This window comes from Grampus griseus (genome assembly GCF_964374135.1).
Source record: "Grampus griseus genome assembly, chromosome: X".
In the NCBI taxonomy this organism is placed as follows: domain Eukaryota; kingdom Metazoa; phylum Chordata; class Mammalia; order Artiodactyla; family Delphinidae; genus Grampus; species Grampus griseus.
This window is the reverse complement of record NC_138999.1, coordinates 12314500-12341782: the sequence shown is the minus strand read 5'-3', so window position 1 is coordinate 12341782 and position 27283 is coordinate 12314500. Positions and strand designations below refer to the sequence as shown.

Sequence of the window (27283 nt, the reverse complement as noted above, 5' to 3'; positions counted from 1 at the left end):
ATCCTGCCTTCCAACATAATGTAGCAAAAACTGGGATTTAGGAGTAGAAACGTTTCGGACCTGAATCCTGTTTGTTAAACAACACTGAGGAATGTAGGTCCAGAACTATTGGGTGTTTCTGGTTTGAAGGAAGTTTCTTTAGTTCATTTAACATTGCCATGAATGTCAGTGCATGCAGTCGCCAAATCACAGTTAGCTTAGAATCTACAAACTCAGTTCTCTGTAACAGGAACACGGAGAGCTAGAAGGTTTAAAATAGATGTCATATGATACCGATTATAACTCAGTGAAATTTTGCAGTCCCAAGAACCTATACAGAGTGTGAACCAAAATGGAGGACGGTCCTGTTTCCTTTGGCTTTAAAAACATTTTTATTACAATGTTTGCTACTTTTTTTTTCTTCAAGCTTTTAATTAAAGTGTTCTTGGCGCTCCTAACCCATTTCTATATCGTCAAAGGAAATAGAAAAGAAGCGGCTAGGATAGCAGAAGAGATCTATGGTGAAATTTCAGGTAAAAATACATGAATTTGTTCCCAATACTTTAAAAGAAACCTCCTAGATAATTCATATGAATAATATTTCTAGAAGGCAGATTTTATTTAAACTTTGGCTTTGAGTGGGTAGTTTTAAAAAATTATTATTTAAAGTAGCAAATGGTGTTGACTGCACCAATTTGTGAAGGATTTTCAGCTTTCTTTTCTGCAAATTAGTAGTTTCATTAGCAGTTATTATTTAAGAAGTGAATAGACTAGTGGCTTTCTAAGAGTATTTTGGGAAAACTCATTTCTGCTAACAAAAGAATTACTTTATAGGATTATCTTCTTGAATATTTGTAATCAAATGTTAGCAGTGCATTCTAACAAAACTGTTTTCCCCAGGAAATGGAATGACCAATAAATTTGATTTAAAGCAGCAATATATATGCTATATATATATGTATTTGTGTGTGTGTGTGTGTGTGTGTGTGTGTGTGTGTGTGTGCTGTCATCTGCAATTCGAATTGCTTAGCCACTTGTCACTGTCAGGAAAAAACCCTTCACTGAATCCATTTATGCCCAGCACCATGCAAAGCACAGCAAACAAAGGTTATTGTAATATGAAATGCCAACCTTTGGTCCAAACGTTTTAAAGTCTCCTGCTTTGTAGAATTCAGTCTCCATTTCTTTCAAGAAATGATTCACGTTAATTGTAGGGAGAGGCTACGAAAGTAAATGAATCAGATATCTTGGTTACTGCTGGGACTGCCACTGGATAGAGGAGTATTTATTCATAAACAGAGTTCCAAATTTCCCTGTGTATTTTTAGTGTTCGCAGGGGTTCCAGGGTTACCTCATTCTTTATCTAGTATCCATTTCACCTTGCACCCTGGATTCTCTTTCAAAATAGACTTCTGTTATGTGATTCCAATACACCAGACAACTTTAAGGACACTAGGGAACAGCAGTCTTATCCGAAGAGTTAAGACCTCCAAAGACAGAGCATCAGAATGCTTCAATTAACAGGGGAAAATGAGAAGAATCTCGAAGTTTCGGGAAGTGGCAGAAGGCTCGGAGTGTGGAAAGAGGTTTCTTTTGGGGATTACATTTGTCACACGTTTCAGGGAGGTATGTCGCTTTGACTTGGTTTTTGAAAAAGACTTAAAGTAACCTTAATTTCAAGTTAAGCATAATCTGAAAAGCTGTTTTCTAATTTAATTTGTAAATAGGGGCAGGGGCTTTCTAGACGTTTCCATCACAGTTTTAACGTTCTCATAGATACATCATCCTCATGGCTTAAATTAGTAAAGTCCGACAGTCAGCATCAGCAAGAGTGTGTTCAAAACGTTTTCTCCTGGTGCTCGTGTGCATTATTTCTGCCCTTGTGGTCCTTAAGGAAGTACTCGTAAGCAAGTTTTATAAGAGTCAAAACCTGGAGCCATAATGCAATTCTCATAAATAGAGCGCCCTCATTTTTTAGCTCAAGTATCTTGTTGAAGCTCCTAGGATAATCATTTAATTTGCAAATGGCATGGTGCTCTATTGCAAATGGCATGGTGTTCTAAAGTCAAAAATGTGTTTTTCAATGATCACTAACAAGAAGCAGTGGGGTGAATAGTGCCTGTTAATTTCTCAGTTTAATTTCCTATATACATGTGTATGTGTGTGAGGATGGCTGCGTATACGTCTACACACCACTGACACACCCACACACGTATATAGTAGAGAGTATATCCAGATTCGGTAAATAAGGCTTTCTGTAAATAGGCAGTAATACGCCAGAAACAGTGGTTTTTACATGATTCCCACAGCGATTTTTCTTTTGACACTGTTAACAGATACTATATATATTTAAAGCTAGACATTTTAAAAACCAAGAACAAAATTTTGTCTAAGTGTTCAACTCAAACCAGAAATTACCTTTGCTGCTTGTTGGTCAGACAGATGTTTGTTGGGAAAATGTGTGACATTTAATCAGTAAGTCAGCTAATCGACTTACTAAAATCTCAGAACTTTCTTGAGTCCAGTAGCATATTCCGTTCCTGTAACTATCGTCAGTGTTGTAAAAAACAAGGGGAGGTAGTAAAAAACTCAGCCAGGGCAGAGTTTAGCCTGTCATAGGTCCTGGCACTTTTCTTTTAGAAGCTGCACCTAGCATCACATCCCTCATTAAATATCTTTTTTTTTTTTTTTGGCTGTAAAATTTTTTGGAAAGTTTTTTTTCATATTCTGGAGTACATCATTCGATACTTTCTTTGTGGTTTAAACTATTACTTTTGTAAATAACTGAGCAGAATTGAGTTCAGCTATGTTTGGTTGGCTGTACTTAGTTTTTTCTGGCTTCTTTGTGTAATTTGTCAATAATATATATATATTTTTAAGTTTGAAACATTGTCATTGGCCCTTGATATTCTTCTATCTAGAGCACCAGATGCATCACTGGCCCCCGCCTTCAGGCCATACATATTTCTGCAGGCACTCTCTCTCCCGAGAGACATGGGGTATGATTTTTCAACCTTTGCTAATTTGGCCAGAACTGAAGCTATATTTAGTACAGTGACTTGGTCATCACACTTGATAAAAATAAAGTGTAGATGCAGGTTGATAATCTCTTATTGACAACCCTTGGGCCAGATGTTTTAGGATTCAGGAGTCTGGAGGATACTAGAATCATTATGCAGCGTGTATACCGTATATGATGTGGCACTCCCAGCAGGACCTGGAGCTTCCTCCTGTAATCAAACGTTTTGATATTTCTATAGTGAAAAATATGAGTATTCACACTAAGTGAAAATACAAATTAAAAATAATAGTTTGCTAAACCTGAGTCCTGACCATGTTTTGCTGCCAGAAGAGCTTGTTTCCAACTTGGTTTTCAGAACTGGGGGAAATTTACAATCGCAGGTAAGAGATTGTGGAGTTACTGTACCCTTTAAAAAAATGAGTTCTTTGCTTCCCTGGTGGCGCAGTGGTTGAGAGTCCGCCTGCCAATGCAGGGGACACGGGTTCGTGCCCCGGTCCGGGAAGATCCCACATGTCACGGAGCGGCTGGGCCCGTGAGCCATGGCCGCTGAGCCTGTGCGTCCGGAGGCTGTGCTCCGCAACGGGAGACGCCACAACAGTGAGGGGCCCGCATACCAAAAAAAAAAAAAAAATATGTTCTATTCTAAGTGTTTTGCCTAAAATCAATTGTCCTTGTTTTTCTAAATTCAAAGGACTGACCTTGATTTGATGGCCACGCCTCTGCCTGACTCACCATCCTGACTCCTTTTCTCTATCCTTCCCATGTCAACAGTTTTTTTCCCTCCTTCGGTCCATTCCTGCCCGGTCCTCCACCTCGCCTTGTTCAGTGTTGGTGCTTGTCTCCTCAAGCCTTGGTCCCCCCATCCTCTGAGTGGTTATATATCACAGGTGCCTGCTGGCTTTCCCAAGTTGGGACACACAGCACTCAGCAGGGGCTCTGCCACCCGACCTGTCATCTTCAGCTCAGCTCTCCTGCTCCTAATGGGTTCAAAGGAAGCTTCTTTCTAACACATTACAAAGAGATGTTCATTGACTGTAGTTCATCTCCTGGCCAGAGCTGAGTGTTGTAGAGGGTACGCGTTTTAACTCAATTGTATTAGAATACTTTTGATACCTTGGGAAATTTCTTGTAATATGTTTTTTTTCCAGTTACCTTTATTTTACTTAAGATATCATTAACTCTGTTAGGCTCTTGCCTATATTTTGGTTCAAATTTGAATTTTCTATATTTTTTTGATAAGTGCTACAGGAGAAGATATTCCTTCATATGACTTTGGAACTTGAATAAAGCGAATAAAGATTGTTTCATAGGCACTGGAGATAATAACCAGTCAGGCAGTTAAAAAAATAAATAAACCAGTCGTCTCAAATACTTGTTGGAATTTGGCAGGGTAAAAATTGCAAAAAATAAAAATAAAAATAATAATTGATTTTTATCTTGAATTCTTGGAGCTCAGACACCCATATTCCATCTGAACCCATTTTGTTATTGAAATCTATGGTTTTAGACATTGTCATGAATTTGTTATTCAGAGAGCCTGAGAACTAGAGATATAAATCACATTCTGAGAAAAAGTCAAAGGGGGGAATGAAAATGTACTTGAACATTTTCCATACACCTCATCAGGAACAAGTAGACATATTTGTACAGTAAACAATCTTCAAAATGTGCCTGCAGCCCTGTGACACAGGCAGCGTGCCAAATAACTGAAAATAGACTGCCTTAGGAGCGAAGGATTGATTGCTACTTCAGCATTCATTTATTTGGAGATCTTAGATACATATTTCCTGAAAGGAATGGAAAAACTCCCTAGCCGCCAAATAACTTTTATCCTCAGTTTCTCGCAATTAGCTCCAATTTGCAAAACAAGAATGATAAGAGCAAGAGGCTGTGTGTTGGGAATCAGAATAGAAAAACAGAAGAGCCCACCGTGGCAGAGTTTCTGGAAAAGCGTTTTGTGTGAAAACCCTTCAAGGTCCTTTGAAGCAAGTGCTGGGAAACAGACTGACCGGAAAGGTGACTTCCAGGAGAGTGGCTTTATTTCCAGTTGGGAAACCGAAATGACTTCCACATTTAAGGCAATCCAATTGATTTATTTCATGTTATTTACAGAGATAAGGGGGATGTAGGAAGGCACCCCCCCCAACAAGTCAATCTACCAGGAGGATGGGCAGGATAGAAAAACCAGTAGTTCTTAAAACCAGAACGGGGTGCGTTCTCAAAGTGACTCCTCAGATAGGGAGAAAGAGAGCTGGAAAGCAGTGGCGAGGAAATAGAAGCCCAGGACCACCCACCCTTCCCTCTTCCTCCCTGGATCAGAAGATGGCCTGCACGCTTGCGTCCACCTCGGAAGCCTGGGGTGGGAGTTGGGGGTATCAGACGATGCTGCACTGATGGGGGACACTAGGAGAGGTGGCCAAGTGCCAGTGCGTAGGAAAGGCACTGGGTGTGAGACATGCAGTTGAGGCCGAGTGCACAGGACTGGTCCCCTCTTCCAGGCCGCTAGGGAGACATCTCCCCATCCCTCTCGCTTCTCCCCACCCCCACGGCACCAGAGGGGCTGTTGGCACCTCAAGAAGGAACTGAGAACGTGCTGCCCTTCCTCGGGCGGAGAGGGGGCCATCCCCTGCCCTGAGAGTGGGCAGAGGAGTGGAGATAACAGTTTTAAAGCGGACTGACCAGTAGACTGGTGGCCTTGAAATGTCTTTCTTGAAGTATGCCATAAATACAGATAAGTGCACAAACCCCAAAGCGGACAGCTGGGTGAGTTTTCACCATGGAGTGCCAGCTCCCAAGAACAAGAAACCGCCCGTTATCAGCATGACCCTCACCCCACCCACCTCCAGTCAGTCCCTGCCCCTTCTCATGGTACTTTTGACTCCTAACGCCCGAAGTGAGTCTGGCCCTTTTGTACTTTATGGAAAGGGAGTCATCTGGCACATCCTCTTCTGTGCAGGGCCGCCTTTATCAGCGTGATGTTTGAGAGATCTGTCCAGGCCGTGTGTACGGATGGCGTGGGTCTTAGGGGGCTGAGGGGTAACAGAAAGTTACTAGAAACAGGATGAAATCGTGGTTAAGGTGCCTGCTTCCCAGCAGGAAAGGGGACACCGCGGCCCGCTTGGAGGCAAGTTTTAGAAATGATAAAGCCATTTCATGTTGCTGTTCTAAGTTAATAATAGCAAGTTGCCATTTAAATCCTGGTGTGAAGCAAATACTTAGAGTACCTTCAGGTGACTCAGTTGGCTGGCTATTGTTAGAACAAAAGAATAGCAAAGCCACAGCTGTGGGCTTGCTTCTTAGGTTGGTCAGGGCGCTGAGTTGCCATCCATGGGGGAAGACCGTCCTTCCAAACTGGGTGCTTGTCCCTCTCCAAGCCTGATGAGGCGAGAGGGCGACGCGTCTGGCGCACACTTCATAATTGAATGGGATGGAGATGTGGTCGAAGAAAACCAAGGCTGACTACTGAGGATTCTGTGCGTACGTTATCTCATTATTCCTAACTTATGCAAATGATCAATGTCCAAAGAGGTTGAAAAATCCTCCACTCATCAGCTTTTAACTGACTCAGGAACAAGTGGACATACAAACGCAATATATTTTCAGGTTAAAATTGTCTGTTTTTCTTACTAGAAAAAGTATTCTACATATCAGAAGTATGCATTTCACCAGTGATTAGATAGATTGATTGATAGATTAATAGATGGACAGATAGAGTTAGATATAGATAGATACACACTTTTTATTTTGGAACTAAAGTGGTACAAAGAATTCCCACTTCTCTTTGCCCAGACTCCATTCATGTCTATCCAACTGTCCAGTTAACATCCTTGATAGCAAAAGGATCCAGTCCGGGCACATGTTGCCTTTAGATGTTGTGTCTCGTCAGCCTCCTTCAATCTGGTTACACACCAATTAGTTTTGAGAACATCCCTCAGTTTGAGTTGGTTTGAGGTGTCCTCACAATTAGATTCAGGCTATGCATTTTGAGCAGGAATATTCCCAGCAACGCTGTGTTCTTTTCACTGCGTTCCCTCCGGTAGTATGTGATGTGGCTCATTGTGTTCCAACAGACGGCACACTGTGTCAACTGGTTCCATCGCTTCTGAGGTTAATTTTGATCCCCGGGGTAAGGTGGTGCCTACCATTTCGTTCCACTGTACGATTACCCCTGTTCCCTTGATAACTATGTAATTATTTTGTGGGGAGATAATTTGAGGCCGATTCTATTATTTCTCCTATGTGTCTGAAGTTGGTGTTCTACTATGAGGAAGAGCTTTCTCTTCTCCCTGTTTATATATTCATTTGTATCAGTGAGGCCTTATAGATTCCTGTTTTATTTGCTAGGGTATAATCATGATTTATTTTCATGCTCAAATCGTCCCGTATTTGGCCAGTGGAAGCCCCTTCAAGGCAGCTTCTGTACTTTTTGACATTTCCCATCGTTCATTGAGCACTTCCTTACTTTCTGGCAAGATGTTTGCGGCCCATCTTACATTTGTCCTGGCATTTCAGCCTCGGAGTCAGCCATTTCTCTAAGCAGCCTTGGTTTAGGTTTTCTCAGTATACAGTGCTATTCTGTCTATCTAGATATATCTATATATCTGTCTATAGGTAGAGATATATAGATATATCTGTAGAGAGAGAACCAGATGGGTCACCAGATCCCACCTTCAGCCCATAGATGTTTCTGTAGGCACCATCTTTCCATATACACACATATATTGAAAATCACATTTTCATACCAGTTGTTCTAATTGTTCCAATTTCAATCCAACCCTGTAGAATTCATTCTAGCTTTCTCCCTTTTCAAAACCCAGAGGGTTAGAGAAGATAAAAATTGAGTTTCAATGTAAGAAGAGCTTTTATGGAAATGTTTAGAGCCCTGGTTCTCATCCACTGGAAAATTTCAGTCTCTCCATGAGGATACACTACTTCAAGTTCACATAATTCCATATTTGTTGGGATTGTTTTTGTCAAGGTTGTAGGTATGGGAAAACCTGAATTCTTAGCACCATCCAAATCACCTAGAAAAAGGTGACAAGATGGGCCTTTTGTGTTAAACCCAAACTGTATGACGTGCTCGTCAATGTATGAAGAGCACAGTTATACTTTGAAGAATGCCCCAATTTTGCAAACCAGTGTAGGTTTTCTTCCAAAACAAATGATTGCCCTTTGGCATGTTTAATAGAAGCTTACTTCTCAAATGCACACTTAAGCTTGTTCCTCTTGTTTCCTGACAAGCAATTAACAAGAAATATACATTTGTAAGGCAGTTCTAAGGCTGTTCCTTAGAGCGCTACCCTACCACGTGTACTTATTAATCATAACTTTTCTTGAGCACCTAACATCATGGATATACTTTATTGGCCTACTTAGAGACCAAAGAACCTGCTAAATACTAGATCACGATTCCCCCACTTTACAGATCAAGAAATTGAGGTTCAAATGATTTTAGTAACTTGCCCATTTTGGCAGAGATAGTGGTTGAGGCAGGACTGGCCCAGTGCTTAGCCATCACATTCTAACTGCCCACCAAAAACTGTTGGAGGATTATGTCATCTGAAAAACAACATTCTGCATTATGATAACAGACCGGCTTCATTACCAAAATCAAAGAATTATCTAGGGAGTTTCGAACAAAACCATTTTCCCTGAGCCCTTAGGGTCTCCTTCCTGGCTTATAGGATGTCTTAGGGTAGGGGTGAAGGGGGAGAGGCAGGGGAAAGAAGAAAGTGGGGAAGTTCATCGACCAGCTTTGCCCTTCATTTTGCCTATTCAGAGTTATCGGAGTCAATCACTGGGCAGTATTTATTTGAATGAAATGTATTCCTTATGAAAACTGCCCCCTAAAGCCAGAGAGATGGTCTGTGCTCCCGCTCCACGCCCATGGACTGTATCCTCAGTGGCTGGTCACCCTGCGAGTGGCAGACCGGAGAACCTGATGCGTGGTGCCGGCTCCCCTCCCCTTCCGCCAGACCTCCTCTCACAGTGGGCGGGCACATGAACAAGCTGGAGGAAGAAGACTCCTGACCTTGACTCTGAGCTTGATGTGTGTTTCAGATTGCTGGGCCGATCGGTCTCCACTTCATGAAGCGGCAGCTCAGGGGCGCCTACTGGCCCTGAAAACTTTAATTGCACAGGTGAGTAAACGAAAGACTTGATCCTTGGTGCTTGTGCTATAACCAAGCATCATTCTTGATCAGCTTTGACTGCAGCAGGGGTCTTGCTGGCCCCATCTGGTTCCCAGCACAGCCATTCTACGTGGATGCATCCTCTCCCAGGTATTTGTTCCTCCTGCCTCTCCCTCCTTGGGGAGCTGGCTGGTTTTCTGTCCAATTCCAACCTTCCCCTTCTAGGTTTCCCTTTGCTTCATAAAAAGTTTCCCTATGAGGCTGATGGGGGATGCCCTCAAACCTGTGTTGCACTAACTCACCTTGCTCTCTCCCAGTGTGCCTTAGTAACAGCAGCCCTGAAGTTGCATAAGTCAGCTATTGCTCTGTAACAAATTACCTTGAAACACAGTGGCTGAAGACAAACACTTAGAGTCTCATGGTTTCTGTAGGCCAAGGAGCAGCTTAGCTGGGTGGTTCTGGCTCCGAGTCTCTTGCAGGCTTCAAAGTATCAGCCAGGGCTGCAGTCATCTTACAGCTTGAGCAGTGGAAGGATCTGCTTCTAATCTCACTCATGAGGTTGTTGGCCATTTTCAGTGCCTTGATGCCTGGGCCTCTCCATAGGGCTGTGTCACAAGATGGTAGCTGGCTTCCTCCACAGACAGCATGAGAAAGGGCCTAAGAAGGAAGTCTCAGTACATAACCTGTCTCCAAAGTGACATCTGATTGCTTCTGCCGTATTCTATTAATTAGACGGGAGTCAGTAAATCCCGCCCATGTCCAAGGGGAGGGGATTACACCAGTGAGCCAATACCAGGAGTCAGGACCCATCTTGATCCCTGGGAACCATCTTAGAGGCTGCCTACCCTGGTGATCCACTGTTTCAAAAGCAAACATTGAAATAGGTTGACAAATGGGTAAATCTTACTCCTTTGGGAAGATTTCTTCAAGTCTTAGTTATTAAAGCTAATTTATTTTTACTTATGACTGTATCCCTAGCACCATGAATAATGACTAGAGGCCTAGTAAATATTTGTGAGATGAATGAAAGTGTACACAGTGCATTTACTTTGTTTTAGAGTCTGTGTGTGTACAGAGGAGGTAAGTCATTAGATCTTTTTTCCACAGCCTAGCTACCATCCAACCTGGCTTCCTTATTTGAAATTTAAACAGCTGGACACACTGCTCTTTTTCTCTGTGTGTGTGTGTGTGTGTGTGTATGTGTGTGCCTTTTCTTTCTTTCTCCTTTATGAGTTGTGTTACTTCTTTAAAAAGTGGAGGCAAAAGGAAAACAGTACTGCCAGTAATAATCAAATGGACTTTGCACTTGATTTTATCACTTGCTTATTTATTTGTAAGCACTTAAAATTTTATTTGGTTTGATTTTTGTCCTTCCAGTTTTATTGAGATATAATTGGCCTACGGCACTGTATAAGTTTAAGGTGTACAGCATAATGATTTGACTTACATACATCATGGAAGGATTATCACAATATAGTGACCATCCATTGTCTCGTATAGATTTAACAGTAAAGAAATAGAAAAAAGGTTTTTCCTTGTGATTAGAACTTTCAGGATTTACTCTCTTAACTTTCATAGTATAACATACAGCTGTGTTAATTATATCTATCATGCTGTATCATGCTGTGTTACATCCCTAGTATCTTCTACTGGAAGTTTGTACCTTTTGACTCCCTCCATCCAATTCCTTCTCCCCACTGCCCCCACCCGACCTCTGGTAACCACAAATCTGATCTCTTTTTCTATGAGTTTGCTTTTGAAGTATAATTGACCTACAACACTATGTTAGTTCCTGTTATACAACATAGTGATTCGATATTTCTATACATTTCCAAATAATCACCATGATAGGTCTAGTTACTATCTGTCACCAAAGAGATTACATAGTTATTGACTACCTTCCCCACACTGTATATTTCATGCCCGTGACTCATTTGTTTTGCAACCGAAAGTTTGTACCTCTTAATCTCCCTCATCTATTTCCCTCCTCCTCCGACCTCCTCCTCCTCTGTCTTGAAGCACTTAAACTGTTATTTGATTTGATTATTTTTAATATGTGACATATTCACATAGTTTCCAAATTAAAATGATAGAAAAAGGTACACAGTGAAAAGTCTTGCTTTCAGCTCCTTCTTCTTGGCCCCCGACCTCAATACTTTTATTAGTATTTAAAATTTTTAATTTTAGAATACTTTTAAAGAAGAGTTGCAAAGATAATACACAGAGTTCCAGCATACTCTTCACGCAACTTCCCCTCGTGTTAATATCATACATAACCATGGTACTTTAGTCAAAAATAAGAAATTAACATTGGTACAACACCATTAACTAAACTACAGACTACTGAGACGACACCAGTCTTCCCACTAGGGTCCTTTTTCTCTTCCAGGATCCAGTCCAGGATATCACATTGCTTTTAGCACTTCTTTATTTTTAACTGTATTTTGTAAGCATGTTGGTTTCTATAGTGTCCTTCAACGTGTAAAGAGCATTCTTCATGGAGAATTCTTCAGCCTTTTCTTAGTACCTCCCCACTTTTTTACCCTTACACACTGGTAAAAAATGGATTATTCTCCTTTATTTTCTACTCTATTTTACGTGTAGACAGTGTGGTGTGCTGTGAGCAAAACATTAAACCAAGGGTCAGGAGCTTCTGCCGATCACACTGGCTGTCACCGACAGCAGGGGAACCTCAAATCTTAATAATTTGAACTCTCTGCTCCCCCATGTTCTCACCCGCAATGACAGTGAGTCACTCTAGCTGAGCTTTCAGGCCTGTCCCACGTTACATTTGTACAGTTTCAGGGATTCTTGAGAGTTTGCATCGGGTCAATGTTTTTCTTTAGCACACTGCTGCCACCTTGTGGACTTTTTTTTTTGGGGCCACGCCGCCGGGCTTGCAGGATCTTAGTTCCCGGACCAGGGATTGAACCCCGGGCCCTCGGCAGTGAAAGCGCCAAGTCCGAACCACTGGACCGCCAGGGAATTCCTTGTGGACTATTTTTTAAAATGCTCTTATTTTTTCTTTATTTTCTTAATGAAATTATAAATGGGAAGAGGAAAAGAAACCTCCTTGTATTAGATATCCAATTGTAAATAGACAGCACGGCTCTGGAGTAATGACGTCATATTCAGGATATAAACATGGACAGGACCAAGGAGGCACAAACAGGCCCTAAGATGACGATGGGACTGGCAATAGTGGGTAGTCCCAGCTGCTGGCCACAGGAGGGATGCGGCCAGCACCATGGAGGTCTGGTGGGAGGGGTTGGGAACTTAGGTTGGGGTTTGGGGTCCAGGGTCTTGCACTAGGTTTTGGAGCGTTTCAGCAGGTAGTTACGAGGCAGAGAATCAAAAGCAGAACTCGGCTGGGTCCTGGCAGAACCTAAATCCTTTCACAGATAGAAAGTGGTGATCATGGGGGCAAGCGGTAAGGGCAAAGTAGAGTCAGGGCATGAAGTTGGCCGGCAGCTAGGCTGAGCCTGGCATCTGTCAAATGGACTCCAAGGCGAGGAAAGTGGAGCACGGCACGATGGGGAGGGCAAGTGTGCCAGGACTGGGCGGAGACGCTCGGATCTGGGGAAGGAGAGGAGCGTTAGGGGAAGCCCCCGGCTCCAGACTCTGCTCCTGAGGAGAGCTCGGCAGGCAGGGGAGGTCTGGCAGTCAGCATCACGGCTACTCAGGCACAGGAACCCTAGGAGCATCATCTATTTTACTTTCTACTCTTTTTTTGCGGTACGCGGGCCTCTCACTGTTGTGGCCTCTCCCGTTGCGGAGCACAGGCTCCGGACGCGCAGGCTCAGCGGCCATGGCTCACGGTCCCAGCCGCTCCGCAGCATGTGGGATCTTCCCGGACCGGGGCACGAACCCGCGTCCCCTGCATTGGCAGGCGGACTCCCAGGTTACTGCGCCACCAGGGAAGCCCTTTACTTTCTACTCTTGAGCCTGGGCGTCATCCTTCTGTGCCACATCCACTTCTAACACCCCCAACCCTGGACTCTGTCACCCGCTCCCCGTACCCACTGCTGTTCACACCTATATCAGCCTGTGCCTGACTCATCGCCACGTCTTCATGACGCTCCTTCCTCCAGTGTCACATCCCTACCTCTCCGAGCAGCCCTCCTTGGTGCTGCCAGTGTGCTTTTCCGAAAACGTCCTATGTATTAGCTCCAGACCTTCTACGGACTAACAGACTCGAAAGGCGCCTCATTCCCTATAACACATGCACCCCACCTCCACCCCCGTTCGGAAACCAAGGCCTTTCACGATCTGTCTCTAGCCTACCGTCCCCTTTCATCTTCCCCCTCCCCCCACTTCCCCTTTTTTCTTCCTCCTCTGTCACGTGTGGGCTCTTTCTGATCCAGAGATTTGGCAACTATCCACCTCCGTGCCCTGCCTCGCCCTCCTCCGCGTCCCACATTTGCATATCCTGTTCCCTCCTAAGGGAATGCCTTTTTTTTGCCTTCCTAGTTTTTTTTTTAACATCTTTATTGGAGTATAATTGCTTTACAATGGCGTGTTAGTTTCTGCTTTATAACAAAGTGAATCAGCTATACATATACATATATCCCCACATCTCCTCCCTCTTGCGTCTCCCTCCTCCCACCCTCCCTCTCCCACCCCTCTAGGTGGTCACAAAGCACCGAGCTGATCTCCCTGTGCTATGCGGCCTAGTTTGAAATTTTTTATGCTTCAAGCCGTAGCTAAATACTAGCTCATTTGCAAAGTTTTCTCTTACTCCCCAAGGCAGATTCAAGGATACCCTATGTCCCCAATTAAAATGTGAACATGCTTCCAGTATGGCAGTATTCTGGCTGGGTTCCTCCCCACCGTACCCCACCCCACTTCCCGCCACCATTTCTGTCTCCCCACTAAGCTCTTAGAGGAGACAGACCCATGTCATAAGCTTTGAAGCCCCAGGTGCTGGCACATGGCCTGGCCCAGGATACCGAATGAGCTTTTGCTGAATCAGTGAAGCCGAGGCTCCCAGCTGTGTTTGGATTCCCCTAGTCATGGCCTCTACTCCTCTCTAGGTGGTGCCCGCAGGCTACGAACACTTCACAAACACGTCCGACAACTTTGCCATTTACTCTTATTGCTGATGCAGCCTTTAATCTACTTCTCTCCAAATTGTAGGGCGTCAACGTGAACCTGGTAACAATTAACCGGGTCTCTTCTCTCCATGAGGCGTGCCTGGGAGGCCACGTGGCCTGCGCTAAGGCCCTATTGGAGAACGGCGCCCACGTGAGTACCATCCCCGCCCTCGGGTCTGGCTGCCCAGGTGCAACCGCTAACGTGTAAAGACCCATCACCTTCCAGAACCCTTACCCGCGGTGGGGTGCGCAGGCCTGGCCCCATCGGCGCCCATATTCTTGGATGGTCGGGAAGACACTGCTGGTTACCCCTCTCTTCAGCCTCTATGTCCCTGTGCCAACGTTCAGATAAGGTAATTTACGGAATTCGTTCAGAACTGTGATACTAACTTGAAAAAAAACAGCTTGAGCTAAAGTAATTTGAACACTGATCTTGGAAAATTTATTTTAAAACATTTAGAAGAACACATTTAAAAAGAACAACAGGGGGGGCTTCCCTGGTGGCGCAGTGGTTGAGAGTCCGCCTGCTGATGCAGGGGACGCGGGTTTGTGCCCCGGTCTGGGAGGATCCCGCATGCCGCGGAGCGGCTGGGCCCGTGGGCCATGGCCGCTGGGCCTGCGCGTCCGGAGCCTGTGCTCCGCGGCGGGAGAGGCTACAGCAGTGAGAGGCCCACGTACCGCAAAAAAAAAAAAAAAAGAACAGGGGACTTCCCTGGTGGACCAGTGGTTAAGACTCGGCGCTTCCACTGAAGGGGGCATGGGTTCCATCCCTGGGCGGGGAAGATCCTGCATGCCGTGCAACGCGGCCAAAAAAATTTAATTAAATTTTAAAAACTATGAAAAAAAATATAAAAGAACAGCAATCAAAAACCACTCTTAATTCAACACGCTACACCCACAACAATTTTTGTTGAGCAAAATTATCAAACTAAATGAGCTTGTAATAAATAATACATTGGAAAAACACTACGCAATGAACTTTATCTTATTTTTAAATTCTCTCCTTTTCAAGGGGTGACTGAGCTGCTGTATGTCGTACAGATATCAGCATAGAATTCTGAAATTAATACTTTTGAAAATCTCAAGGACTTTTATTTAGTCACCAGATATTGTTGTGATGTTACTTTCGTTTTTTAAAAATTTTTTTAAGCGAATTCCTTTATTTTTATTTTTTATTTATTTTTGGCAGTGTTGGGTCTTCGTTTCTGTGCAAGGGCTTTCTCTAGTTGCGGCAAGCGGGGGCCACTCTTCATGCGCGGTGCGCGGGCCTCTCATCGCCGCGGCCTCTCCCGTTGCAGAGCACAGGCTCCGGACGCGCAGGCCCAGCATCCATGGCTCACGGGCCCAGCCGCTCCACGGCATGCGGGAACCTCCCGGACCGGGGCACGAACCCGTGTCCCCTGCATCGGCAGGCGGACTCCCAACCACTGCGCCACCAGAGAAGCCTGTTACTTTCGTTTTTGAACTCAGTCCTTGTATTCTTTGTTTCACGAGTTATAATGTTTTTAAGTGCCTAACGAAGATTTTTCTTTGCATTTTATATGGAAGTTGGGTTTCTATATGTAGCACAGGTGGGAAATAGAGGAGCCTCTGGGAGGTTCTGTGGGGGACAGAGAGTACGACGTGGTCCCTTGTCTTTGGCAATCTTATGAGGGAACAGTCACTAAATATTATGCTACTTAACATTCAAATCAGAGTGAGACAAGGAATAAGAGAAAGTTGATCAATCAGTAGAAAATTCCTAAAAATTGGCAGTCCCGAACTCAGTGCATCTGAAACTGCTTATCGTGTTCTTCCCTCTGGGAGCGACTCCTCTCTTGGATTCCCAGCCTCAGAGACCAGGTGAAACATATTCCTGGTTTCCCCAGCCCCAAGCCTGGAATCATCCTGTTTCTTCCATCTCCCCATCTAATTAATCACAACCTCCTAGAAATCCTTAGAGTTTATGAATTTACACATATTTGTCCCTGTCCATCTCTGCCATCTTAGCATCTCATCTTTAACTTTCCAGTTGAATGGGGGCTATCCTGGCATTGTGGAGAAAGATCCTGTTTCTGAAACAAGAAAATTTAGTATCCTGGTGATCACAAGCGTATGTCCTTAGTTGTTGAGGCAGAATGGCTTGACATCAAACCTTCGTTGTCCTACATGTCCTGCCAGAGCCTCCCCACCAGAATGCCTTGGTTCCAGGATGTTCTTTTCAATCTGGTGCTAATACTCAAAGATGCCTCCCAGCTGTGCTGGTTCTCCCCTGCCCCTCAGATCCCTAGAAGGCACTGAGGGTGGTTAGAGACACCATGTTGATGACTGTTTTCTTTGTGTATTTCGCCTGGTCATGATCTCTTTGGGTTCCCTTTTGGCATATGCAGTTTCTGTGGATGGTACTGGACCAGAAAGGAAATTTGTGGCTAGATGGTTTCTCCAATACTTTTTGCTCCTGACATGTTTGTTCATGATTGGCACGGGGAGTCAGCTCCATATGAATGGAAAATGGAGATCATGGAGATAATGGTTGCAAATGTCTCTCTCTCTTTTTTTTTTTTTTTTTTTTTTGCGGTATGCGGGCTCTCACTGCTGTGGCCTCTCCCGTTGTGGAGCACAGGCTCCGGACGCGCAGGCTCAGCGGCCATGGCTCACGGGCCCAGCCGCTCCGCAGCATGTGGGATCTTCCGGACCGGGTCACGAACCCGTGTCCCCTGTATCGGCAGGCGGACTCTCAACCACTGCGCCACCAGGGAAGCCCCTGCAAATGTCTCTTGAACGCTTACTGGGCACCAGGCAACGTTCTAGGTGTTTACCATATAGTAACTCACCTCATCCGCCCAATAACCTCCTGAGGTCGATTCTTTTATGATCCTCATTTTACAGATAAGGAAACCCAGGCACAGAAAGTTAGTGTCCCAACCAGATCTCTGAGCACATAAAGGAGAGAGAGCTGGGATTTGAACGCAAGCTAATTGTTCCAGAGACCATGTTCTGATCCACCATACAGGACCACTCCTCACAGCTAGGAGGCTCCTAGGAAGCTCTAGAATACCCCTGAGTACATCTTAAAAACTGTCCCATTTGTCCTCATTTCTGCTACTATTGATATTTATAGGTGAGAGTTGATAGGCTACTGGTACCTAAAAGAACCCCACAATACTGTAAGGATGTGGGGTTCCCTCGTTCATTCACTGGCGTGGGAAGTTTCTCCAGGCAGATACATAGGAATGCACACTTGGAGATGGTGAGAAGGAAATAGCAAACCCTCTGGTTCTCTCTTTGCCCATCGTTAGGTCAACGGGGTGACAGTTCACGGAGCCACGCCCCTCTTCAATGCTTGCTGCAGTGGCAGTGCTGCGTGCGTCAACGTGCTGCTGGAGTTTGGAGCCAAGGCCCAGCTTGAGGTGCACCTGGCTTCACCCATCCACGAGGCAGTGAAGAGAGGTAAACGAGGCATTGTGTCGCACACAGAACATTGGTGGGCTCCCTCCTTCCTGCATGAATCAGTCATAGAGGGTTTTCTTTGCAAGGATCGCCCAAATCTTTCTCACCAGTAGACTAGCTGTGGCTTAGAAATCCCACAGCAGTAACTTGAATATACCTCAATCTTTAGGAAATACCCCTGGGGCATGACACAGCTCTTCTTAGAACCAGGGAATGGCTGTCTGCCTCAGATGTCCTCTTTCCTGGGCTCAGTCTCCCAACAGGCCTTGCTTGAGGCTCCTTGCTGGTGTTTGGGCGGCAGCTGGTGGAGTCAGGAGTGCAGGGGTAACTTCCATGAGCTGTACTGTGTTTATGTGTCTGTTCTTACTAGAAAAGAACAGTTCATGCCCCAAAGCCCATAAAACATCAACCACCGCCATAAAATAAGTGGTGAAAGTGTTTGAAAGCCCAGACCGATAGTGTCTCTAATGGAGGATTAAAGGTAACTGTACAACAAGCAATATACTCTAGATGAGCTGATAGCTCTCAAGGTCATTAGTTATTGAAAAAAAGTTGCCACTGTAAAAACCGTGGCATTGGAAACCTTGAGGTGAATTCTAGATTTCTGTGTTCTCAGTTGCTTTTGAAATGATGGAAAAGAGTAAAATTAAGGAATTTTAAAACTGTATGCATAGACTAGACATGAACAAGAAGAGCCATTGAAAGGCCAACGCCATTTGTCAAAGGTCACACCCAAAGAGCAACATTTTCTGTGTTACCCAGCGGTGGAGTTATTCTCTTATATTGAGATCAGAAATACAGTGGAGAGAGTTCCCTGGTGGTCTGGTGGTTAGGATTCGGTGCTTTCACTGCTATGGCCCGGGTTCAATCCCTGGTCGGGGAACTGAGATCCTACAAGCTGCATAGCACGGCCAAAACAGAAAAAAAAATTTTTTTAATTAAAAAAATAGAAATACCGTGGAGAAGTTAGAACACTGTAGAACAGTGATCTTCGCTGGTATAATGAGAATTAAAGTCTTTATTTCAAAAGGCAATAGTGAAAGTTTTGTCCCAGGTTGTTAAACATGTCACTTGGTAATTTTTTTTTTTTTGCAGTGGATTACTATAAATGATACAAACCCCCAAATCTCTGTGTATCTATGGTTTTGATGTCCTGTACATATTTAACAAACATTTATTAATTAATAATTGATACTGATTATTTCCCAAACTTCAAGTAAGTCCTTTAAGTTGTAGGGAAATAGTCTACTTTGGAAATGGTATAAAAGTGTTTAAAATTTTTAAAATATTGATTTGAAGTAAAAATCTATTATCTGTATTTCCATCCAAATGCTTAAAAATGGATGAACGTTGGTAATGATTTGAATTAAGTAATTCTGCAGTGCTTGGATGGTTATATATGGAGTGTTTGGTATCTATGTACCTCCGGTATATACATGCTTATCATAAACAGATGAATTCATGTGTCTCTACGTATTTTTTTCTGTATCATAAAAACATGTGAGGGACCAATGTCCACAGAGTGGAAGGATGAATAGCAAATTCATTATTTTAGATACTATTATATTAGTGCCAATCATTTGACTTTTATATATTCATTTTTTTAAAACTTCCTGAGAACACTTAAATTTAACTCAAGCTAGGCTCAGTTTCTTTTGGAAAAAAAAGACAGGAATTACGCTTTTTTTTTTTTTTTTTTGCGGTACGCGGGCCTCTCACTGCTGTGGCCTCTCCCGTTGCGGAGCACAGGCTCCGGACGCGCAGGCTCAGCGGCCATGGCTCACGGGCCCAGCCGCTCCGCGGCATGTGGGATCTTCCCGGACCGGGGCACGAACCCGTGTCCCCCGCGTCAGCAGGCGGACTCTCAACCACTGCGCCACCAGGGAAGCCCAGGAATTATGCTTTTAAATGTTTATTAGATACACTGAATTTACCAGGCAGTTTTAGGTCCTGATTAGATATTTCTGGATTCTTACAGCTTTAAACCTCTAGGAACAAGAGGGGTCAGTCTGAGTCAGTACTTTGACAGATTAATGCTATAATATAAAATTGACTTATGTGAGCAATAGTAAAGCAGTTGGAATTCACGGAAGCCTTACGTGTAGATTTTAATGCATAATTGTGCTTAATTCAGAATTTGTGATGAATCAGGCAGGCTGAGATGAAACTTATTTTGGTGTCATCTGTAAAAAAAAGGTTGGTTAAGCTAATCAGTGATGATAAGATTTTGTTTATTTTAGGAAACATTTCAACCTTCAAAAAAAGAACCAACTCTCTATAAAACTCCCATCAATACCTCAGAAGCATTTGCTCCCAAACAAATCATTCATGTTCTGCAAATTAATCATGTCTGTCTCTTCACTGGGTGAACTCTCCAAGGAGAACGCTTACTTATCTAGTTCTTGTTGGCCACTAGACTTGAAAGTGCATTTAAATAGATTCTATACTTGAGGCTTTTTATTAATTCTCACAGGAGTCTTACAAGTTGACCAAAATAAGGAGGTGCATGGCGTGACCATCCACCCAATCTTACATGCATGGGCGAGGAAGAGAAGGAGAGATTTGTAATGGAGATGGATGGATCAGGGCTGGGCCTTGGATTTGAGCACTGGCTTTTCAGGGTAATAAGAGCACGAGTCATTTATTCCCCTGGGTCTTGTAACCTCTGCCTGTAATCCGGTGACTTATTATAGAGAGTGATTTCAGCCGTGTTCCTTGGAACCCGTAGTTTGGTCGGAGGTACCTCAAGGCTGCAGGGAAGAATGTCAGCGGGGCAGGGGGTGGTGCATGGGCTCTTCTTTCTAATCTTTTTATTTTGGAGATTTCTAAGATTTCCCCCACCTCCCAAATTTTTTTCCTGCTGAAAAAAAAAATCTAGGTTGTTTCTAAAGCCCATTCCAGATAAGCAAGCTTATAATTCTGTGAATCGTTAATATTTCCCTTACTTGAGTGAGCTTGTCTTGTGTTCCACCAGGTAATAGAGAGTGCATGGAGATTCTGCTGGCAAATAACGTTAACATTGACCAGGAAGTGCCTCACCTTGGAACTCCCCTGTATGTGGCTTGCACCTATCAGAGGCTAGACTGTGTGAAGAAGCTTCTAGAATTAGGTAACTTCCAGAAGTCTTTTCATGAGAAGAACCAGTTAACCTCGTTGGTTTTCCATGGCTTCAGAGGCGAAGTGCTTGTCAGGCTGGACAAAATTCTGACAGCATTTGATATCTAAATGGTTAAAACAACTTCAGAGATGAGTGTCTGTAGTTCTCAGTTCTGCTTCTTTTGATATTGGCTCCATTTACCTGGTATGGTTCTCCTTGGTGGTCTGAAGAGAGAGCAAGAGTCTCTTTCCCATAAATCCTAGGGGAAAACAACCAATTGTATTTCACTGGCTCTTTTTAAGTCACATGCCCATTTCTGAACCAATCATGGTGGCCAAGGGAATACAATATACAGACTGGCTTAGGCCTAGATTTCAGTGTACACTGCAGTTGTTGGGCTTCACTGGAAGCACATGAGCTGGGAATCACGAGAGATGGTTCCCCAGAGGGAAATCTAGGTGTGGTTACCAGGAAGATGCTGGCTAGTAAAAACAGCAGACATTTGTCATAGAGTACTTTAGATCAACCCTGCAAAATTAGTTGTTTAATTCTCAAAGGCATGTACAGAAACTGAGAGTCCAGGGAAAAGTAAAAGGTCTTGAAAGTATTATTTGGTTAAAGATTCCCCAAACTTAGCCACTGACTTAAAGGTCGAGATTGTATTAAGAAACTTTAAATAAGAATTTTTGTCTCTAAGATTTTTTTTGTCTTTTTTTATCCCCTATCATTTACCACTCCCTATAGTAATTCAGAAAACTTTTTTTTCGAGCCCAGAATAATGTAAATACCCAGTAAACCTAGCTGTGTCCTTTGCCAAAAAACAAAATAACTATGTAAAAGGAGCTGCAAAGATTTAATTTTCTCTGTCACACAGTTCCTGTGGGAAGGCAAGTGAAGCATTTAAAATAACTAAAAATATCTTTATTCGATACTTTTCTCATCAGAGTGTTTGGAAACAGTAGGCATTGCTGGGGGTCTGAGCTTCAGTCATATATTTTCAAAGATGTGTCACATATGTCATGACGTTTAAGATGTCTTTATCGATGGCTAGCACATCTCAGGCTCGTAGTGTTTCTCCATTAACCCTGGGTGTTGACTTGTGGTCATCTGCTTTGTTAAGGGGCCAATGTTGACCACGGCCAGTGGCTGGACACCCCCCTCCATGCCGCTGCGAAGCAGAACAGTGTGGAAATCATCCACCTGCTGATAGACTACGGGGCTAGCCTCAAGTGCAAAAACGCTCAGGGCAAGAGTGCACTTGATCTGGCAGCTCCGAAAAGCGGCGTGCAGCAGGCGCTTCTGCTCCGGGAAGGTAAGGAAGGGCTGGGCGTCCGTTTCTCTTCCACAGGCACATTCGCCCTCTCTCCTTCCAGTCTCCCCTCTAGACTCTCTTACCCTTTCCTTTGTGTCTTTTTAATTGGGAGTGGCACGTGGGAGGGGGCAAGTCCTAGCATCTCAGAGATGGGATTTTTGTCTGCTGGGTGTATTCACTTATAACAAAGGGGCATTTACATACCACTGGTACGTTGCTTTGTATTTGCATTAACAAGAAAATAATCAGAGAACTTTGGTGAAAGGGCTGGGCTGTCTTATCTATCCTGGCATAAGCACGTGATTGAGCAGACCAAAACTCTGCTTTGTAATTTTTGGAGGCAGTTCAGGGAAAATGAAAAATACTTGAGTAGAGATGGTCGGGTGGACACAGAGTGTGTCTTTCAGAAACTGGACTAAGCGGTGAAGTTGTTTGCCTGTTCTCCAGCTCAGGGAGTAGGTGGGTTTGCGCTCCGCATTGCCCTACGCCCATGTCCACATGGGCTAACGCATCTCTAGATGCTAGAGGAGGGAAGGTGGCGTCTACAAGGCTTCATATCCCAGATTCTAAAGAGAACCGTGCTGTGTCCCTACAGAAAGAGAACACTATTTGAGCCTCTTAGCGTTTGTATGCTCGGGAGACTATTAAAGTAATAATAATTATTCAGCTTTCCACGTGTCAGACGCTGAGCTAGGTCTGAAACATAGATTCATCTCACTGAATTCTCAAAACTTTAAAGCCATGAGAACTTTATAGTAACTGGTGCTATCCCAGCTGCAAGCGGGAAATGAGGGGCATGAAGAGATGGGCTTTCAGAAGGTTACACGGCTACTAAAAAGTAGGTCTAGGATGCTAACCAAGGAATAGGATTCCAACTTGCACTGTCTTTTTTTATTATTGGAGTATACTTGATTTATAATGTGTTGCAGGTATACAGCACAGTGATTCAGCTATATATGTGTGTGTATGTATATATAAGTATTATGTGTGTGTGTATATATATCCTTTTTCAGATTCTTTTCCCTTATAGGTTATTACAAAATATTGAGTGTAGGTCCCTGTGCTATATAGTAGGTCCTTGTAGTTTATCTATTTTATATATAGTAGTGTGTACCTGTTAACCCCACAGTCCTAATTTATCCCTCCCTTTCTTCCCCTTTGGTAACCATAAGTTTCCAATGTGCACTCTTTTTTTGTTTTGTTTTGTTTTATTTTGTTGTCTTTTTGCGGTACGCGGGCCTCTCACTGTTGTGGCCTCTCCCGTTGCGGAGCACAGGCTCCGGACGCGCAGGCTCAGTGGCCATGGCTCGTGGGCCCAGCCGCTCCGCGGCATGTGGGATCCTCCCGGACCGGGGCACGAACCCGCGTCCCCTGCATCGGCAGGCGGACTCTCAACCACTGCGCCACCAGGGAAGCCCCAATGTGCACTCTTAATGTTCTGATGCCCCAATCCTGAATCTTCTGAAACAGTTTCTAATGAGGAAGAGTTTAATTTCACTCACCAGTTCCATTTTGTGAAAATGCCCCCATGTCTTGTATGCCTTCCAGGTGGGATGCTTGGTTCAATAGTTTTAGGAATACTCTCCAGACAAGTGCTTCTTAAGCTTCAATGTGCATATGAATCACCTGGGGGTCTCCTTAAAACGCAGATTCTAATTCAGGAGCTCTGGGGTGGGGTCCCAGACGCTGCACGGCCACCAGGCTCTCAGGTGAAGCTGATGCTGCCAGTCTGAGGTCACTTTGAGTAAGATGGGTCTAGATTATTTCCAGTAGTCTGTGTCATTAATGATTGTTCTTTGATTTGAACCTCTACTGGAAGAATTAGGACCTTCCTTACCAGCTCCCAGTTTGGAAATATGGGACACTTAACAACTATTAGCCGAGAATACGGCTTATAGCAGTTGTCACGTTTCCTGTTTGCTTGCATCAAAAATGTTTCCAGGTCCAGGATTCATATTTCTTGTAAACAAGTTCCTCTGTCTCTGTCTTCATAAATACAGCTGCTTGCTCTAGAAGGATGAATAGCAGCTATGTCAGAGGTCACTCTGTTGTGTGACAGGAGAGACACTTTGCATTCTCGCTTCCCAAGGTTTTAAGGAAGGGCGATGGTCTGCTCCTCCAGGTAGCGTTCTGTCACGTGGGTGCTCCTTGGCAATATCAATCCACATGTCCTGCAGCTACTTACTTGCCTGTGTAGTCACCGTTTCTCATGGGGTGCTAGACGCTGTGACAATAGGATTTTCTTGAAAAGGAAAACTTTGTCTAGTCCAGTAATCACATGCATCTACTTGCATCCATCTTTATTGATACCGTCAGGTAAGGAAATAATGGGGCATTATTACAAATGCCCCTGTGTGACACGGGTCCCAGCCAAATGCTCAGTCAGCCTATTCACCCATATTTTGGACACTGGTTAGTTTGCTCTCCTTCGGGACTCGAAGCCTTGGTTGGGCACGGCGACTCCATGAGACCCCATGAGACTGAGGTTCAGGGTATAATGGGGTCTAAGTGAGTTGGATCCTTTCTCCAGATCCTCTGCTGAGCTGGGATCCTTGTGAGAATGGAGGTCCCTGCCGAGTGTGAGTGGGGACCCAGCCAGCACCGCCGCATGGGCAGCTAGAGCCAGGAGGTCCCTGTGGCCTGTCAGGCCCCAGCACATCTCCTGACACCGCCTCTGTGACCGCGCGTTTTAATTCCTCCCTCAGGCCCGCCTGCTCTTTCCCAGCTGTGCCGCCTGTGTGTCCGGAAGTGCTTGGGTCGCACCTGTCATCAGACCATCCACAAACTGTATCTGCCGGAGCCACTGGAAAAATTCCTCCTATACCAGTAGTCCCAACTGTCCACGGGAAGATATTTGGAAATAAACAGGTTGTTGCCTGCTGTACCCAGGGTACCTAGTATAGACACCCAACAGCTAGACTCCCTAGTGTAACACCCAACAGCTAGACTCTCAAATGAGCTAAGCTAGTTAGAGCACATCCCTGATGGACTGGCACACGTGGGGAATGAAAACTCCTGGTTAGTTTAATGTTCTCTTTAACCAAGGGGCAATCAGAAACTTTTCTGTTTTTAGCTCTTGCTGTTAAGAAACTTTAAAAAATTGTGAAGTAGGGTGAAATTAATAGGCTGTTTTTCAAGATTCATGATCTTTGATTAAGGATCACCATTCTGAATAGCGTGTAGACACATATAAATCTGGGTGGGTAAGATTAGGATGAATATGAGTATTCGAAGATTGGTTCCTGATTTAGTTCTTCCCTTCTTCCCCCTTTCTTTCTTTCCTTCCATGAATAAATCTCTGCTAAAATTTTATTTTCTTGTGTTTTATTTTATATATAAAAAAGCCAAATACTTTAAACCATCACAGTTAATTGAGACTTGCACTTACTGAGGTCCTGGTTGATGTTGACTACACATGGAAATGATAATATTTTGAATATATTAGGTATATTTCATTATTAAAATTAATTTCACTTCTTTTTACTTTTTAAATGTGACTACAATCCAATTTTCAGTTACACATGTAGCTAGCATTATATTTCTGTTAATACTGTTCAGGACCTTTTCTGATTTTCACAACTCTGGAATATCACATAAGTTAATCTTAATTAGTTAACTATTTGGGGATAAAGATTAAATTCTTATTTCACATAATCATCTAAAAACGAATCTTGGTTTTTGAAAAATGTTAAAACATTTTAAACGATAGTATAAAATACTGGAATAAAATTTTCGTGAATGTACATGAAAGGGAAGCTCTTTTCTAATCATAATATCAAAGGCAGAAACTTTAAAGGAAAATACTGCTAAATTAAAATACATATGATAGAATATGCAGGAATTGGAGGCTCTCTATCTTCAAAGTGTTCTCGGGAGTGCATTTTTTGGTCAACCTGCATCTTGCTGAATGTCTGAAGTCTGTGTTAAGCCCCAGGATGTCCTAGGGGGTTCAGTCTGTCTAGAATCCTGCTGTGGCATTCACTTTCTGAAACGTCGGACCATGGATTTCACGAATCGTTTGTACGAACCTCCGAACTCTGGTAGGGGCGTGTGCGTGTGTGAATCACTCACCAGAACCGAGCCTTCTGGATCCAGAACGGATGCAGAACAAGTCCAGATCCCTGCATCTTGGGGTTGTGATGTTTTAGCATTTGTGATTGGGCATGAGATAGTCTTTAGCTTCCCTCTGAGCCTTCCAGTCCATCAAGCTAGAGTTAGACCCTCAGATGAATCATCTAGTTTAGATGAGATTATAAGGCTTGCTTTGGGGGGTTCTGAGCACTAATATAGATTATTTCATTTTTTTCACAGGATGTGGAATGTTTTATTCCCAAAGTGGTGTGATTTCTCACAATTTCAGTCATATTTGAAGTGCTCTAGGGTAACTTCTCCATTCATTCATTCACACATTTTTACTCAGTATCTGTTATGTGCCAGACACGGTTTGAGGCTGTGAAAAAGACAAGGTCCTTGCCCTCGAAAAGCTTATGTGTTAGTGGAGGCAACAAGGAATAAGCATACACGTGTCATCATGTCAGGAAAGAAGAAAAATGAAGGAGATTAGGGTAAAGAGTGATGGTGAGAGCCACTATTTTAGATAAGTTGATTAGGCAAGGTCCCTGGCTGGGTGACAGGATTTTAAAAGAACTATTCATGTGTATATCTAACATTTATTATTTAATTTTTACTATTAAGGTTTTAGTGACTTTTTTCAGTGTATTTTCAGTACATCATGATGGTTTTCTGTTTGTTTCTTTGACTGATTTAATATAGCAATCCTGGGCTTCCCTGGTGGCGCAGTGGTTGAGAGTCCGCCTGCCGATGCAGGGGACACGGGTTCGTGCCCCAGTCCGGGAAGATCCCACATGCTGCAGAGCGGCTGGGCCCGTGAGCCATGGCCACTGAGCCTGTGCGTCCGGAGCCTGTGCTCCACAACGGGAGAGGCCACAACAGTGAGAGGCCTGCGTACTGCAAAAAAAAAAAAAAAAAAAAAGAAATATATATATATATATATATATATGTAGCAATCCTATTACAAAAGTATTTTTTTAATTGAAGTATAGTTGATTTACATTGTTGTGTTTGTTTCTGGTGTACAGCAAAGTGATACATACATATGTCTATTGTTTTCCATATTCTTTTCCATTATGGTTTATTACAGGATATTGAATATAGTTCCCTGGGCTATACAGTGGGTCCTTGTTTATTATCTATTTTATA

The 27283-nt window shown here is 43.6% G+C and overlaps 1 protein-coding gene across 2 annotated transcripts; it reads left to right on the top strand.

Moving 5' to 3' along the window:
* Positions 1-303: 303 nt before the first annotated feature.
* Positions 304-25375, top strand: ASB11 (ankyrin repeat and SOCS box containing 11). 2 transcript variants are annotated; one of them, XM_082681006.1, is made up of 7 exons: positions 304-512; positions 9062-9141; positions 14269-14376; positions 17504-17654; positions 20629-20763; positions 21872-22063; positions 24769-25375. In XM_082681006.1, exons 1-7 carry the CDS (start codon positions 332-334, stop codon positions 24891-24893), a joined length of 972 nt encoding a protein of 323 aa, XP_082537132.1. In that variant the 5' UTR covers positions 304-331; the 3' UTR covers positions 24894-25375. The 2 variants fall into 2 exon arrangements, with proteins under 2 accessions (XP_082537132.1, XP_082537133.1); XM_082681007.1 differs by lacking the exon at positions 304-512 and adding an exon at positions 1404-1605.
* The last annotated feature ends 1908 nt before the right edge of the window (positions 25376-27283 follow it).

Coding starts and splice junctions, on each gene's coding strand:
- ASB11 (XM_082681006.1), top strand. CDS start 332: ATGGAGGACGGTCCTGTTTCCTTTGGCTTTAAAAACATTTTTATTACA. Junction 20,764..21,871: donor GAAGAAGCTTCTAGAATTAG/GTAACTTCCAGA, acceptor TGCTTTGTTAAG/GGGCCAATGTTGACCACGGC. Junction 22,064..24,768: donor GGCGCTTCTGCTCCGGGAAG/GTAAGGAAGGGC, acceptor TTCCTCCCTCAG/GCCCGCCTGCTCTTTCCCAG.